A 16,670-nucleotide genomic window follows, 5' to 3' on the forward strand; every position below is an offset into this window, starting at 1 on the left:
TGATACAGAACTGGAACAAGTGCACTAACACAAATATTACGTTTCAAAATCCCAATCTCAGAAATCCATTCTCAAATAGCATTTAAAAATCTCAGACGAAAATCTCTGTAAAGGCTCTATAAACCATTATTATTGATTAAAGTGAAGTGTAAATATTCTTGGTACTAATACAGAACACTACTAAAGACAGGCTAATGTTAATTTAACAGTTTTCTTTAGCAGAAATACTTCAGCACAATGGCTGAAAAGGACTGTTGGCTTAAATTTATTCTGTTACTTGGGACTGTATAAACCACTGTATAATTTCCTACATAAAAAACATAAATCTAACCTCCTTTAAAGTTCTGTTGCTTTCTTACATCAGTTCAGCCTGCCACACGGACTTGAAGCACAGAGTGGATAGATGTTTTTTCTTGTTTTTACCTTCCACTTTCTAAATAGGAAAAAAAGCCACTGTGGCAGTTTTCCACAGTTAGAAGCTAATTGCCTGTTTCAGTCTTATGCCTTCATTTATTTCCCTCTGCTTTTTGTCTCTTTTGTTTTTAAACTGCAATCTAGTCTCTCCAGCGCAACTTTGCTTTAATGACAGATACCTGAGTATCTATCAAGTAACCCCACAAATCAACAAGCTACTACAGGCTCTTGTTCGTCGTCGGCAAAAATGCATAGGTATCAGTGGTGACACTATTTTGGAGACAATATTTTTCCTGTGCTGAAAAAGTGTGTTTTGCAGCTGAGAATTTGCTCCAACAAGCAGCTCTATTGTATTCTTTCTACCTGTTGTAGTTTCCACAGAAATAAATGGGAGCATTACTTTTAGAGTGACCTATGTATATAGTGACCAACCTGTCCCATATATAACAGCATTGTAGTGTGATAATCTTCACACTTACCTCTATTGCAGTGGTTACAGAACGCTACTAAATCCTACAATAGCACAGTACTTGCTTCTTTAAATTGCATATAATCCTTCATAATACGGATCTCAAGTTTTCTAAAAACTGCAATTTCTAACTGCAGTGTTGTTCAAATTTGTCTGATTTCTACGCTGTTAACAATTAGGTTTTTCTTAAATATTAGCTGTCTGTTCAAGGACTGGTTCCATTAAAAAAAAAAAAAAAAAAAAAAAAGATTAAGTCACCTTCATATTCTTATTTTAGACTTTGAACGATACCATAAACAAAAATTTACAGAAATCCAAAAGAAAGGAAATAGAAAATCCCACTCTAGTGGAATCCTACAGAAGCACGTAGCTTGACATAAATCCTTCCTTAAAATTGACAAATGGACATAAAACCTGAATTACTTCAGAGTTCTACCAAACAAATGCAGTTTTTCAGCACACTGAGAAGAAAAGAACATTTAATTCCTTTCACATGCAGTGAGTTTAGGCTGATGAAATTTCATCCTTACATCTTTCAGCAACATGCAATGACCCACCTCAAGTTGCAGAATCTCAGCTTGATGGTGGACTGGATTTAGCCACTATCCTGCTGGTGTCTAAGTACAAAGCAATATAGTGGCAATTCCCAATATAAACACAAGGAAAAAGATATAATAAATTGAGGTGTTAAAAACTGCAATTTATGCCAACTGTTTGGAAAATACATTGACTCAGTACACATGGACAACTCTCTAACCTAAACAGACTGGCTAATCTAAACCATGTCTCAAATGGAAAACAAAACAAGTCCCGTCTCCGTTATCTGCAACAGACAAAAGCATCAGAAAAGCAGACAAGAATGAAGTTGCTGTGCTGAGACCTAAACATGAGCAGTTCTTGATTAGCATTACTTTTCTCAAAAATCTCCACTCTAGACAAAATCTAACATTGTAAGTACTACATGGAAACCAATTATCAACATTTGAGATGTTCCAGTCAGTCTCTGCCCCAGGCCATGAAGAGTTATTTCCAGGAACCTAACTTGAGATATTCTGCCTGATCATAAAGAATATCAACTATATTATCTGATAGTAGTAATAGAAGGACTATTATTAGATAAATCACATTAGTAGAAACACAGTTTCTTGTTCTATCAGGTACAGTTATCAGCTAGACATCACATAGAGCCCTTCTTCCTTGCTCTTACTTTCCAGTCACCAAAACCGTCACATTCATTAACAGTCCAATATTTGAAATAAAGCTTTTGTATTTACATAAGAATATTTTCCTCTAGACTTGCAGTTATTTCTCACTGCTTTCCTATGAATACATTCTTCATGCAAACTTTTTTTTTTTTTTTTTTTTTTTTTTTTTTTTTAATTCTTGACTTTTTTTACATATACATTAATCCAAGCACAGGTTAATTTATTTTCTTTACTGCCAGGTCTGCTTCTCAATTCTCACTCTCATCCTCTTGTCCCATAAAAACTCGTAATAAGTTATTTAAACCTTGCTTGACAAATTTAAAAAGAGGATCACAGTCTACGGCAGAGAGAGAACAGTAAATTCAACACTATTTTGATGGGACAGACTAAATTGCAGCTAATCACATTCACAAATTGTAGCTCTCAACACAAGAGTACTTGACATACCCTTGTAGACTATTTCTCAAGAACTGTAGCATCAGTGTTTACTAAGACACTCATCTGTAATTACAGTTGACAACAGCACCCTTCTCAATAGAAATGTATTTTCAGTTCTTCATCTTAAAGAATAAGCATTTTAATATAACTTGTAATTCAGGAATTGCACTTAAAGAAATAGTGCACTATTTAAGCACTATTTCTGCACAGGTCACTTCACTCTGGAAGCAATGCCTCTTATTTCTTTCCACGGAAACTACAACAGATACAAAGAGCATGATAGCACTATTTGGTAGAGCAGATTCTCAGCTACAAAACACTCTTCTTCAGGACTGTCACCACCATTGCACAATACTGAGGAACAACTAACAGTCTCAAAGATAGGACAGAGACTGAAGAAATTATTATTTCATAGTAAGAGATCCTCCTGCACCACTGATGGAAAACTGGCATTGCACTATCCAAAATGAAGTACTCATGAAGCTGAGAAGAAAGCTGCACAGATTACTAATACCTTCATTCTTGATATAAAAATTAAATGTTATCAGTTGTTTGTGTACCTGTGGTAATCCTACTAAGTAGCATCAATGTTTAAAGAGTCCCTATTTTCTCTATACTGTTATTTTTAGTCAAGTTTTAAACATTCCTTGCTATTTAAAATTGGATATGTACTGCATGATAAATTATTCAGAAGTCTGCACAGAAAAGGATCTGACTTGCTTATACAACTAAGCAACTATGCTACAGAAGGATCTCCAAATGAAAAAAAAAAACAAAAAAAAACAGAATTTTTTGTTATTTTTTAAAAACCTCTGTTCTTCTGACATCCCCCTCAAATGTTCTAGCACCTATATGCTTTTTTTCCCTTCTTCATTACTGAAATCATTGTTTATTTCAGTGTATTATTAAGAAACAAGGGAGGCCAGGTAACAGTTCGGTTTGTTCTCAACACTGTTTGGAGTGTCTCTATCAAAAATGAAAAACAATTAAGCTAGAAATTGCAACTAGCCTAGGATTATCTACTGCAAGCAAAAACATTTATCCTTCCCACAAATACTCTGAATGCCAAAACTGTGAAGATAAACGAGAAGTTTTTCAGCATATTTTATAAACTGGCAACACCTACAGGTAGGAGTGCCCAACTTCAAGATCTCAATGAATTCACTACAACATTCTCAAACAAAAGTATAGCTCCATCAAAGCATTCAGTACTCTTTCTGCCTCCCAGCCTTCTCTAACTATCCATCCACTTCAGTAGTTGTAGCTCTCTTTTCACTAAGTGGCCTCTATTAAAAATATAAATAACAACCAGACAAAAAAGTCAACAATTTTTAAAATAGTTATTTAAAGTTATATAGAGGAATGAATAATTTTCTCCACACATATAATTTCAAAGCACTTCACTTGCAAGTAAACATTTAAGATCAAGACTTAAAATTATTTATATAGCAGGCTTTATCACTGAGGAATGTGTCCTAGGAAATTCTTAAAAGCAAGGTGAAACAGGCATGCTCTAAGATCAAGGACTGTGCAACCAGTTCCTGCTTTAAAGCTGGATGTGTTTACCTGAAGACATCAGAAAAAAAACAAGGTTGACGAGGAACTGGCTAATTAGAAACACAGCCAGTCAGCTTCCTAGATTCCCACTTCACAATATCGTTTCTCTACTTAATACTATCACATAAATCAGTCTCCTCTCAACAAATAAAGCATTCACTAATAAGTCACATCACCTGCAGTATAATTCATATATATTTCATACTAAAGGAGTATTAAAAAAAAACCAAAAACTTGATAAACAGAAATTTGAAAGCCTCTTCCTCAATTTAACGTTGATGTCAGTCAAGTCAAGCATTTATGGAATTATGATCCAACCACTTGTATATCTCAGGCTCAACTCCTGTTTGCAAAATTACATCACACTACACTATTTTCGGGTGCAGGGAAGACATAATTTCGAAATAGCTTTCAGATTTCAGACACTGCAATACTGCAACTCCACAAAATGCACAAGATCCACTCAAACTGTCTCATCATATGTTTTGAGAGAAATGTTTTCCCAGGATCACCTCAAACCAAGCAGCAATGCTGCACACTGCCTAAATCACAACTGACTGCCATAGGAGCGCTGAAGACTGTAGGCCTACCTACCAAATAAGTAAGCAGCACTGAAAGCAGTCATCGCCATCTCCAACAAAATAGTTTTTACCTTAAGTATTAGAGACAACAAGAGTTGAAACAGTTCTAGGAACTCTTTCCACTTAGACATTTAGAACAAAGATACAGTTTAACAATATCACAGAATAGCTTACAGTGCAAGGGACCTTCAAGATCACGGAGATCTAACCCTCTGTCCTGGACAGGGCTGCCAAGTTTATTTTATGAGCACTTAAAATATAAAAGGGAAAGCCTTCATTGGTTTTAATGCATCAAAAATGCATACGCCCCAATTTGTTTCTACTCTTCCACTGATGAAAGACAGAATGTAATACAACAGAATTCAAAAAATTAAATACTTTTTCCCCCCTGGAAGAAATATATTTTCATTTCATTTAAAATATTTTGCATTAACCTTGGCGTTGTTCCTTTTTTCAGCTTCTTTACAATTCCAATTACTTTGCTTTGCCTCTAATGGTTCTGTCTTGTGGGTCTTGTGAGCCTCACACAGCTTCTTCCCAGCTGTATTTCTGAACGAGGAAGTAACAAAACCTAACAGTAAGCAAAGAAAAATTTCAAGAAAGAGACTGAAGGAATCACTACTACTCATGGTGAGATTGCTAGAAGAGATATTCAAGAATGAGAAAATTTTGCAGTTATGGTTGCTAACACTAATTTAAGTGGCTTAAAGTATGCTGATAACTAAAAGAAAAAGAAAAAAGCAAGGAAGAGCAATGTTGTTGATTCAGTGTAACTTCTACATCCACCACTTCTGAGTACGACAACAACATATGGCAGAACTCTTCAGAAGCCTTTGAAATTCACAAAAAAAACGAAGAAGAGTTTAGTGGCATCAGAACACAAATTCAGAATACTGAAATGCAACCTGACACGTTTTCATGAAAGAGATGACAAGAATCCCAGTTTAGAATCCCAGCTGACCAGCAGCTGTCCTCATTGTTTGTTAAGTTCCCCAGGGACACAGAAGGAGTTACCCATTAATCTTCCTGAAAACAATCTTAAATTTTAAAATGCATACTCTGAAGTTATTTCTGGCAGGCTCTGCAGAATTAGAACTGCACAGGCTATCATCTGCTGCACACAAGGAGCTACAATGAGCCAATACCAAGCTGGAGGGAAGGGGTTGAGGCTAGAAGTCTGTCATCAATTTTGGGGGAGGTGAGTAGAGTCTGCTATTACAGTACTGACAGGTTTTACATAAATACAGACAGCATCCAGAACTCTTAATTTGTAAAGCTGCCATCCATGTAGCTATTACAGTTCATCCTAATTAGTAGATTAGCAAGGTAAAAATCTTACACCCAGTTCAGCCTGTTTTTGAAGAGTCTATCTCCCTAAACTGTCCTGAAGCACTCAATTTACTGACTGGAGTACTACATGAAAGATGTGAAAAGGAACACAAACCAGATATTTTGCTTTAATCCAGGGAGCTCCCTGAACCTTTTCTAGAAATGGCTGTGTCATTACCATAAATATTTCAGATTGCTCAGTCCCCAGTACAATCAGAGCAACGTTTAAGCAAATGTCAAGAACTCCGCATAAGAAGGCATGTCATAACCAGCAACTACTCCAAAACCCAATTACTGCAACAGTAGGGACTCAAAATGGGCACTTCTGATGATTTTGTAACAAAGTGTTACCTCCTTTGAAAGTATCACGTAAAAAAAAAAAAAAAAAAAAAAAAAAAAACCAAACAAAAAAACAGAACACAAGAAAAAACTTAGCGGTACCACATTTTCCTCTTTTATTTTCCAAGTAAAAATAGATTGCTTTAATAGCTTTAGTGGTTTTTTAAATGCACAAATAGGACAATATGAGGTGTACACATGAAGAACAAATACAAGTATAAATCACAAGCTGCAACTTAAGCAACACAGCTCTTCTGCCTAAGGTTACCTTTCCAAAGTAGTCCAATGAATATATAGATTATACCTCCTGAACTCTTGCAAGCTGCACAGTAGTGTCGAATAAAGTTAATGTGACCTTTAAGAAAAATCAGATCAGAATCCAGCCTTGAAGAAAGTTAAAAATACATTAAGTAAGCACAGTGGCATGCTGCAGATATTGTGTTATTGCTTTGTATAAATAATTACAAAACGTTAAGAGATAACCAACTAGAAAGTCCTATGTAACTACACTCAAAAAACAAGCAGAAGACTTTTCCATATTCTCATCCTTTCTACATGGACCTACTACAGGATTACAGAGTTTGTTTCATAATTTCATATAAATCTAACTATATATGCATATATATTTAGAAGTTTCATAAGCTGATAGAGAAAGCTACAGGTAGCCTTCACAGTGAATATCCAGTAAAGACACAAAGTGCAAAGAAGGTTCTACACGCAGTTTTTACATTTAGACCCTGCAACCTGTTGGTGTAATGGCTACAACACACATTGTGAACCAAATAAAGCCATATAACCTATCTTCTTTTATTTTCATGTTAAATGAACAGTTGACAGTAAGTAGAATCTAAAGATTAGAAAACTGGATACTTCACAAAGTATTTAAATTAGCTCAGAGATGTAGTTGGACTTTCCTGCTCCCCAACAGAACAATAAAGTGGGGCTCTGTAGTGGAAACACAAAGTTATGGATTGAACCATTAACTGAACACCTGGTGTGAAAGCAGGACCTGGGGAGCTCAGCTGCATGCAGTGTCTGAGTGACCAGCAGGGGTGGAGCCAAGATCCAATTTAAGACCTCATTTAAGGGTTAGCAGTGGAAGCAAAGGTTTCTCGCTAGAGATCCCTGCTTACTTGAGGCCTTCTGAAGGTAAGCAGTTTCTTTCCTTTGTTTCTGTGCCCACAGCTGTTGCATTTCAGCAAATCCTCGCTTGCTGCAGCCTAGGATCCTGCTACTCTGCTGTCATTGCTGTGCTTTCCAATGCATTACAGGGTCACAACGAAGAACATAAAGATCAGTTCTAATGATCACAGCAATAGTCAACCCCAGAGCCAAGTGTAACATTTTGCTGCCATTGATAACAGGCATAAATATGTTCTATCTCATAGCTGAGTCACCTACAAACAATGCTTCCTTCATTATTTTTAACACTTTTCTAGCAATTTGCCTCAGGTGAAGCCTACTGAAGCAAACCAACTGATTCCCCAGAGAAAAATCATACAAATTTACACAAAACTTAGTGTTCATCAATTAAAAGTCAGGCTATCAAATTTTCCCAGCTGGGACAGGAGTGAAGAAAGCAAGCAACTGAGCAGGAAGCCTTCAGGAACAGGTGCCATAGATCACCACAACTAAGGACTAGATGGGGTAGCTGTCAGAATCCACCAAAAACAAATTTTAGACTTTATTTACATCTACATTTGAAGAGCAACTCTGTGAACATCTTCAAACTACCTCTAAAATGCAGTGTATGCATTTTAATATGATCCTTTAGAATAAGTTCAAACTTAGCCAAGCTTACTTTATTATCAGAAAAGCACAAGCAGTTTAGAATACTTGTGAGGCAACTAGTGAGGCAAACAGTTAAAATCTAGTCTAGGTGTGTCTACTAAAAAAAACTAATAGTATACTGTATGTACAGTATAGGTATGTTCAGAAGAGCATATTCAGAATAAAATGAGTATGTAAGGATTTCAGGCTCCAGCAATGGCTTCAACCATCCCTCTGCCTTTCAGTGAAGGAGCTTAGGCATTTACGTGGATACAGTTAAACTGCTTAAATTGAATTGTAAACACAAATTACTCAGAGTTCACTAAGACTGGGGCCCTTAAACTGCATAAAAACAAGAAGGGAGCTTAAGTTAATCCCCATGAGACTGCCATTCTAGCATATTCAGAGTGTTCTTCAGAGGAGAACAAGACGTTTCATTCCTGTTTAAATAAGCTTTCCAAAATGATAAAAAAGTATCAGGCTCAGAAATTGTATTTTTTGAGATTACCAGAGGGTGTTGGGCAAAACTGCTCACAGAAATCCTGTCTCTATTTTACACTCTGCTCCTTTCGGGCTTTAGAAGGAGGCTGGGAACATTCACTGCTTCAGAAGCAACATCATCTCAAGCATCGTCCCCTGAAAACACTTTAGAAGGAAGTCTTGAATTTGCCAGCTTAGTCTTACCACCACAACTAAAATTAATTCAAAACCCTTCAAGTATATTGGATCTATCCAAAGTAAAACAATAAACATAATGCAACGGGCAAAGATTTGAATGTTTCTCTTACAAATATTAACAAAGCAAGACTACAAAAATCCAAAGAAAGGAAACAATGGGATGACCCAAATGTTTTGAAAACATTTTTCTGTCCTGTACCATTTCACTCAGATTCCAATATACTGTTTTATTAACTACTTTCAAAATTTACCTGTCTTCCAGGTAAGCTTCCTCAGCAGTCATACACTTACAGTCTCTATGTGGAAGAAGAGCTCTAAAAGAAACATGTCATCCCCTATCACCAGAATATCCCAGACGCACACAAAATGTAGCACCCAGCAAAATTTTACTTACCAACTCGCCAAAGTTGCTGAAACAGCCCCAAAATTTTGCAGAATGAAAGGATATCTATTATGCTTTACCAAGGCAATGTATTAAACTACTCCTTAAGCTAACACTAAACATGTTTTACATTAGGAAGTATCAACAGTAAGGGAGTTGTACTGTTTAACCTAAACTAATTTAGTTAAGTACAGCTTATGCCCAGACAAGTCGTTGCAAGGTAAACAAGAAGTTCCTATCTCCTACTTCAGGAAAACTCATTCTGTGAATTTGTCTGCGTGTCTACACTCCTCACAACAAACAGAAGCAGCACATAAACTCCAACACCCTTTTCTTACTTTTGATACTTACCTCTTGAATATCCAAGTGGTTACTATTGCCGTCCATCACAAAAAACCCAGACAGGCAAACTCAGGAATCTAAGCATGGAAAAGCTGAATCAAGCAGAATTTTGCCCATAAAGTTCATATTTCAAATCTAAGTACGTAAATAAATAAACAAAATCTCTATTTCTGTTCACATTTTCTATCTTGCCAAGCTTGAGTTGACACACACTTTCGATGGTAGAATTTTTCAACAGTATCTTCACTTGGAATATTAGTTTTGCTTAAGCAGAGACTTTCTGTGGAGAAGGTGTGGTGTTAGTTGCTCATGATTTTGTGGGAGAGGAGTTTTGCATGCTTCTTATTTCTGAAATATCAGAACTAGTTTGATTCCAGATGATTTGCATCACAGCAGGCACTTCTGTGGCCCTCTGAACTACTTATAGGAGTTAGTAGGTTATTTATCTGCAAGAAGTATATCTGAGAGTCAAAGCCTATTCTAAAATGTACTAAGTTCTCAACATCAGAGAAAGAATCTCAAATTTCTTTCTGCAGTTAACTACATACCAAAACGTAGATGTAGATCTAATAGGTGACAGGCAAATACTGAGTAAGCCATTACCTCCTCACTGACTTTATAACTGAAAGACAGAAAAGTAGAAATGTGAACTTTCAGATTTCACATGCTCAGACTTCTTTCATATACTTTTCCTTTTCTGACCTTTCTTTTTGAAAGACATAAGACACTACTTGTTTCAAACCATTTTTTCCAGACTAAAATAAGAACAGTAACCTTATGCAAAAAGACCTGTTGCTGCTGATTCCACAATAACTATTACAGTGCTCGAACAAGCAACAGAAGAAAGCTGAGTCACACCTGGTCATTCCCACTCCAGATCAGCTAAAACGGTACTAAAGGTTTATTTTTTTTGACAAGTATGATGTTGTGGAAGGGAAAAATGGAGCAAGACATTCCACAGAAGAGTGAAAATAAAATCCAAGTAATTTAGCTAGATGACTAAAGTCTCAAAGATGTATAAATGCGACGGTGAATTCAGGTCACCATTACAGTCACAACATTCAGACCATGTTTTCTTTCAAAACTTGTGGTATTTAAGGACATTGCCAAGTAAAATTGGTGATTATTTTTTATCGTTACAATATCAAGTAAAGGTGACAAAACAGAAAAAAAAAAAAAAAAAAATGTTCTCACACCTCCCTGAATAGTATTCAAAATAGCTGCTCTCAGCAGCAAAACCAAAACTAAGACTTAGCAAGGCTTAGTCAGAAACCAGAGATGTAAGAAAAACTTCATCCTCGCGTGGAAGTTTTCATTTAGACTACAGAGAAGGAGAATAGTCCTGTAACATCATATACACAAGCAGGTTCTTCTCACAGCATTAGGCAGCAGATCTGTACCTACTGTCGCTATGGTATAATGTCATTTAAAACAGATTTGGCTAACATATTTTGTCTGTGAACTCACTGAAATTACGTATTTAAAACTATGTTACTTCCCACTTTTCCCATGCACTTTTTAAAATTTTCCCATGCTCAGAAAAATTGCAATACTGGTTTGCCCAATTTTTTATTCTGCATTTGCTTCATTTAAAGCACATAATGGGAACAGCTGTTTAAAAGAATCTTTTCAAATGAAGATGTTATTATTAAAATATTTCAATCAATTTAATAGATTTACAAAACCTGATTTGCATTCAAAATGTATGCTATGGAATTCACTGCACTTCAAAAAAAGGGCAGGAAACTTATATCGCAGGAGAGAGAGCAAGAGTAAGTTTGTCACCCTCCTCTATCCAAAGCTGCCTGCTACTCCTGCACTAACCTATGTTTAATGTGGGAACATAAGATTTCTTCTCTCGCTTTCGCTTGCCTGAAAGTAAAGAAATAGCTTCTAAATCTCTTTCACTTGTACATATTACTCTAGTTTATCTACATTATTTCTTCACTATGACATAACTAAAAAAGTAGTATCTGCAGAGTATGCGTAAGGTGTCCAGCTGCAGACACCAGCACCTGGAACAGGAAGGGTGCCCTTTTGAGAAGCCCAGCAAAGCCATGGATGATTCACTTACTGTTCACAGTCTCTCTCTTTCACCAGACTTACAAGTATTTTGAAACTGATAATTCAAGCATGGCTGGGCCGTGAACTTTTAGCAGTTAAGTTTCAGTGAATGTAGCTATGACATCTACATTTTTGCTTCTATGCAGCATAGTACTACCACAGCCTTGGTACAGATGAGTATCCATCATTTAAGCTCAACTGATTCACAAATATTTCATTCCAGTCTGAGCAGCAGTTTCTGAACATACTAAGCAAACACACGTGGCTTAACCTCCACCGAAAAGGAAAACAATTCAAAAACAGAAGTGGAAAAAAGGCACCTTCATTAGCTCCAAAGGCAGAACATGTACCTTCTTAGATAAGATAACAAAAAAGTAAAACAAGTAAAACAAAAAAAAACACCAACCAACAAAATAATGATGTACCTGAAAAACTCAAAGCCACAACTTCAACCTCTCAGGAAGTAACCTTAAAGAAATATTCTTCCTGTTCTTCGTGCCATAAACCAGTTCTGCACCCCACTCCTGGTAACTGCCCCAAACTCACAACTACCTTACAGACCAAGTCTCAGGGTAGTGCCCAAAGAGCATACACTAGTCTCTGCTCTCAACATGTTTTATCAGAGAGCCTACAAATATCAAAGCCCAGAGATGTTTAGGGGGAGATAAATGCCCCCCACCTATCGCTATGCAAAACCATGCTTACTCTCTTTTTGCTCTCTTTCTTTCCTCATAAGGTGTTCTTTACTAAACCAGGCCTAACTTCCAACCGAAGTCAGAGAGCAGCAGTTCTAAGATAGCTTGCACTGCAGTGGTCACATTAGCAAAGACTGTAATCCTCTCAGCCTACAGAGGATATTAAAGCCAGCAGCTGTTGCCTTCCAAGCAAGTACCACTTCCAACCACTTTTTGTTTTTATTAACAACTTCATTCCATCCTCCAAGAGGAGGTGCTCAATCCCAAGGATGACCATGCTATCACTGACAGTAATGTAATTTATTTAGCTTATATCCTACTCACAGCAGCAGGAGCACAGAGCTTACCTCCAGACTATCACTTTCCTGCAGATAATTTCCAAGGCTGCCCTTCTAGCCCTGAGTATATCTACAAGCAACAGTGATCCTAGGAGGAAAGATACCGGAACTTCCCGTCTTGTAATTTCTGGGTGTCCCCTTTCATGCCACAGCTATCTCCAAATATCTCAGAGCACACACAGCTTTCGAGCACACATTCGAAAGACAGTGGCTGCTCTTCTCACAGCAGTCACAAGTCTCTGGGCTGCTGTAATGAAACCGATGACAGTACAATCATCTCCTGTACTTCCACAAGGAGATCAAATAAAAGGATAGGGTAATACTAAGTTAACCATGAACAAAAAGAGTAGATACACTCTTTCAGTACGTGATATAAACCTAAACTATATTTAACTTATTAAACAACAAAACAACAAAACTTTAAGCCAAGCAAAAACGTGTTTCTTAAGCTGCAATACACCTTTGATAGCTTTGATCGAGCTACAGGATGCAGGGCGGCATTTCAATAGGCACATACAGAGCTGCTGGCCCATATCTCAGCAGCACCACAGCCATTTCAGGAGGGCACACCAGATCTTCAAGTTCACAAACTCTGCCACTTGGAGCCTGGTACAGATGTGTTCACTTTCAGTATCACTTTGAAGCTGCCAACTGCTTCCTGGTCAGAAGCGAGGTCCCTTCCCTTGTCACAGCCCTGTAACAAGGAACCCAGACATCTCTAAAATCTACTTCAAAACCAACTGAAAATAGACAGGTCAGCTTCTCGTTTGAGGTAAGACCTCATGCATACATCTGTGACATGCGACATCACATCTTACGTTTTGTCTTTTTCCCCACCAACAAATGCCAAAGTCCAGAAGAGACGCAAATATTCATCTACTCAGACAGTTACAAAAATATGAAGAGGGGGGAAAAATAAAAGAAAAAGAAAAGAGAGCAGGTAGGGAGAGCGTTCTTTCAGTATTGCTAGTGTTATCAGAAGTAGCTGCCTGCTCCTTTTTACATTTTTTTTTCTTTCTGTGTCTTTACATCAAGCAGTTTCTCTTTATTGAAATAAACTTTCCTCTTTCTTAAACTCTAAGGAGCACTTTAAAGAACACCCTAACAAGTTATGCTGTTTCAAACCATCATCAGGATTATTTCTATGCTCTGACAGTAATGCCTCTTAGTTTATTATGCTGGCCCACAACATCACAGGTGGATGTTGATGCTAGGGGAGCAGAGATTGAACCTTCCTACCAAGATCCTGTTGCATCTTGCTGTCGCACAACAGATGGCAGCAGAGGGGCAGTCTGTCCAAATGGCATCTGACATGGAAGTGCATACAAAGCAAAGGTGTGGAACTGGATTTCTCCATGTGGAAAAAAAGGCACCCACTGACATTCCTCAATGCTTGCTGAATGTTTATGGAGACCAAACAGTGGATGCAAGCACAGTGAGGCAATGGGTGGTGCATTTCAGCAGGAACGACAGTAGGTTACCGTTGCTGGTGCAGATTTTTATGTGATCTCATGCGTACTGATCTGTACGCAGGCTCTTGCTCACTGCTGGCAGAAATGCATAGCTAAAGGTGGCGACCATGTTAAAAAACAGTGTTTTGTAGCTGAGAATTTGCTCTATTAAAGTGTTTTTGTGCTCTTCATGTCTGTTGTAGCTTTCTTGGAAACAAACAGGAGGTATTACTTTTGGAGTAACCAAGGTAAATTTCTTCATTGGCCTCAGCAACATTTCTGTGACTACTGCATTCTTTAAGAATCAGTGTTTTCCCACAGACTGTGCTCCACATGAAGTCATAATCTCTGGTGATGACAACTGCATCCACAGCAACCAGCCGTGATGTAACAAACGAGACGAACCACTCCTGGCAGAGGAACAGCATCACAGACCTTTCTGGCAGACTCTTAGGAATCTCAATTAACGTCTCAATAAAATGCCTCTTGACATTTCAACGTGGAAATATTATCTCATAAAACAACACACTTCAAGAGAAGGTAGTGTTGTCTTCACCAATCACCACGCTCCCAGGCCTTTTCAACTCCATTTTTAAAGACCTTTTCAAACCACGAATTGCACTAAGAAAGGATTTCAATCCACTTCACTGACTGAAGAGAGCTGAAGTGAAAGTCATATCTGCAGCAGTTGCTACAATAAATCTATCCAAAATCCCTCCAGAGATCTCTAACGAAAAACGTCCAACTTCTGTACCATTGAACCTTCGGATGTTCAAAGCACGCACAAAACCAGCTGTATGTGCACAGCAGGCAGATGTTACACTGATATGAAAGCATCACTACTGATGGTGGATGTGTCAGGTTACTAAGTGTGCGCATTTACACCTCAGCGCTGCTGATCACAGGAGTGTGGCAGATGTGGGATGTAACACTGCCTTTCACCAACATTCAGCTCTAGGGCAAAACACCTCCGCATCAGCATTCAGGCCAGCAGAACGCTGGGGCTTTGAAATACACTTAAACGCATTCAGCTAACTTGTTTGATCTCTCACCGGTCCTACGACTGCATTTAAATGATGAATTTCTATCACGATGCACCCAAACGCAGCTAAGCCAGCCGAAGCAGCTCTGTACCGGAGGGCAGCCACGCCGCCCGCACGCAGCCGAGCCGGGCGTTAGCGCTCCTCGGCTGCAGAGCCGAATCGCACCTCGCGCCCGCGCTGCCCGTACCACAATGCCGGGCGGCACAACGCCCGCCAGGGACGCGTGCGTGTGTAAGGAGGGGGCTGCCCCAGCACCACCTGTCGTCCGTTAACGGCCCAAACTCCTGCCGCGCCGCCTCAGAGCGAGCGCTGAGCTGCGGGCAGAAAGGGGGAGCGCGGCGACAACGGGAAGGGGACGGAGCGGAGGCCGCGCCCGCCGGGAGCACCTGGGCGGCTCTTTGTTCCTCCCCGCTCCCGCCGCCTCCGTACTCACCCACGGTGGCTAGCGTCTCCAGGTCCTCCAGCTTGTAGGCGGCGGGCTCGGGCGCCGAGGTCGAGCCGGGGCCGGCGGGGCTAGGGGCCGTGGCGGCGGGCTGAGGAGCGGCCAACCCCGCCGCCGCCGCCGCCTCGCCGCCGCTCTTCGCTCCCATTTTGGCCTTGGCGGCGCTGAAGGCGTCCATGGGGCCGCTCAGCGCATGGAGGGCGGCGGGGCGGAGGCGGACGAGAGGGAGCGGCGGGGACGCAAAGTTTCAGTTTTCAGCAGGCGGCGGGGTGGCTGCGCCCTGGAGCTCGAGCCCGCGCCCGCTGCCACTGCCTCGGAGGGGACGCGGAGCCCTTCAGCATCACGAGCCGCCGCGCACGCCCGCCACCCGCAGCAGGAACAGCCGCGCAGGCAGACAATGGCGAGGGAGAGCCCGGGCGGGCCGAGCCTGGCTACGCCGTGCTGTGCCGCGCCGAGCCGCGCTGCGCGACACGCCGGGCGGAGGGGCGGGGTCTGCCCGCCGCCGCTGCGGCACGGGCCCGCAGAGGGTGGCGGGGCGGGGGCAGGCGCGGTCCCGGCGCTCGGCGGGAGCGCGGAGCTCGGCCCTCGCCGCGGGCGCGGCTCCGGGGAGGCGCCGCCCGGCTGGGTGTCGCGGAACTCCGGCGCTCTGCTCTCGGTCTTTCCCGATTTGAGCGGCGCTGCTGCCGCCCCGAGAGGTCCCACGAGCCCCTTCAGAGCTGCTGTCCTCTCTCATCCCTCCTCATTCTCTCAAAAAGTTTGAGAGGAGTGGCGGCGCCCGCTGCGGGTGGCAGGGCGGTTTCCTGGCCCACCTGCAAGTCCCGAGCGCGCCGGAGAACTTCAAGCACTTCCCACCCAAGCATGTCAGACGGCTACGCGTGATTGTAGCCACTGTTTTCAAATGGGTAGATGTCTGGCTGCAAACAACCCCAGAGTTCAGCGCTGCAGCCTACGATGAGGTGATGGGGTATATCCGCACTGAGCTGGCTGGAAAGGCCCCTCACACAGCACTGAGTAGCTCTGGCCGAGGAGCTGTTGATGATTATACTGAAAGCCAGGGAAAATTGGTGTGTGAGCCAAGTCACTGGAAGAAGAGGTCATGTCAAAACGGGGGAGGAATTCCTAATTTTTTCCAT

At 40.6% G+C, this 16,670-nt stretch overlaps 1 protein-coding gene across 1 annotated transcript in view; it reads right to left on the reverse strand.

The window, feature by feature from the left end:
• The window catches only part of PRKX (protein kinase cAMP-dependent X-linked catalytic subunit), a gene marked incomplete at both ends in the record, with an annotated part of 51,010 nt that extends 35,295 nt beyond the window's left edge, over positions 1–15,715 (reverse strand). The window contains one exon of the mRNA XM_079537644.1: positions 15,529–15,715. Coding sequence (XP_079393770.1) covers positions 15,529–15,715 — 187 coding nt within the window. The remainder of the gene's footprint in view (positions 1–15,528) is intronic.
• Between the last annotated feature and the right edge of the window lie 955 nt (positions 15,716–16,670).

The sequence above is a fragment of the Tetrao urogallus genome, assembly GCF_951394365.1.
Source record: "Tetrao urogallus genome assembly, chromosome: 1".
In the NCBI taxonomy this organism is placed as follows: Eukaryota; Metazoa; Chordata; class Aves; order Galliformes; family Phasianidae; genus Tetrao; species Tetrao urogallus.